This window comes from Octopus bimaculoides, chromosome 21, assembly GCF_001194135.2.
Source record: "Octopus bimaculoides isolate UCB-OBI-ISO-001 chromosome 21, ASM119413v2, whole genome shotgun sequence".
Lineage (NCBI taxonomy): Eukaryota > Metazoa > Mollusca > Cephalopoda > Octopoda > Octopodidae > Octopus > Octopus bimaculoides.
In genome coordinates this window covers 3,272,705-3,273,661 of record NC_069001.1, presented here as the reverse complement: position 1 = coordinate 3,273,661, position 957 = coordinate 3,272,705, and the positions used below count along the sequence as shown (strand labels likewise).

General features: G+C 31.6%; 1 protein-coding gene across 1 annotated transcript in view; it reads left to right on the top strand.

The window, feature by feature from the left end:
- The first annotated feature begins 97 nt into the window (after positions 1-97).
- The window catches only part of LOC106874144 (KAT8 regulatory NSL complex subunit 3), a 26,193-nt gene continuing 25,333 nt past the window's right edge, over positions 98-957 (top strand). Inside the window, exon 1 of the mRNA XM_014921801.2 lies at positions 98-417. Within this exon, the coding sequence (XP_014777287.1) occupies positions 401-417 (17 nt within the window). The 5' untranslated portion in view covers positions 98-400. The remainder of the gene's footprint in view (positions 418-957) is intronic.

Below are 957 nucleotides of genomic sequence, written 5' to 3'. Positions count from 1 at the left end.
CGTGGTATCCCTGCCGGGCCGCAGTCCAATGATTGAATCAAGCTAAAATATAAAAGTTGACAATTGACTCACCTGAGGGCGCTGTAATAGACAATACAAGGATTAGCTCCCTTGATCATCCATTCTTACACGGAGCATTTATAGTTAAAGTGATATTTGGGCGTTTACTAACACTTTTGTTTACGTATTAAATCATTAAAAGAAAAACAAAATTCCTTTCCAGTTCCTTTTCACTCAGTTTTGACTATATTCTAGTCATTTTTATCGCTCAATCATTTGGATAAATTTAATAATTACGATGCCTCATTTAATGTGATCCGTTTGGGCTTCCGTACTTTTAGTTGCTGCAAGAAGACATGGTGACATCACCTCTTTGTTGAAGCCTTTTTTTTTTGGCATTATGTCTTTATTAAGCAGGTATGTTCTGTTTTCCCTCCATACCGTGAACATTATATCAACTACAGATATTCTATACCCTATATATAAATCACATATATCCACACAGACATCCCAAAAGTCAATAGACACCCCACATTGTCCCTTTTTATTTGTGTGGACACTTAACTTTGTGCTTTGAAAAGTTAATGTTTTTATGCACAAGGTTTGTCTACCAAACACTAGATTAAGTATTTCAATGAATCAAATTACATTATTTTGAATCTACAAACAAATCTTTCAAAAATGATGCTATCTACTTTTGCGATGTCTGTGTATACACACGTGAAAATATTAGTTATGATATATATATATTATTTTTCTGGCGGGGTCCGACTCTGTTGGAGTTTATTAATGCTTTTTGAAATACTCCGAATTAGAATTGGTGTTTTAATATGTTGTGAAATTGTTCTAATTATGTCATATTTCCAGTTTATTCTCAGTCAACAGGAATTTCGTAATTGCTTATCATATATCTATATATATATATATATATATATATATATATATATATATATATAT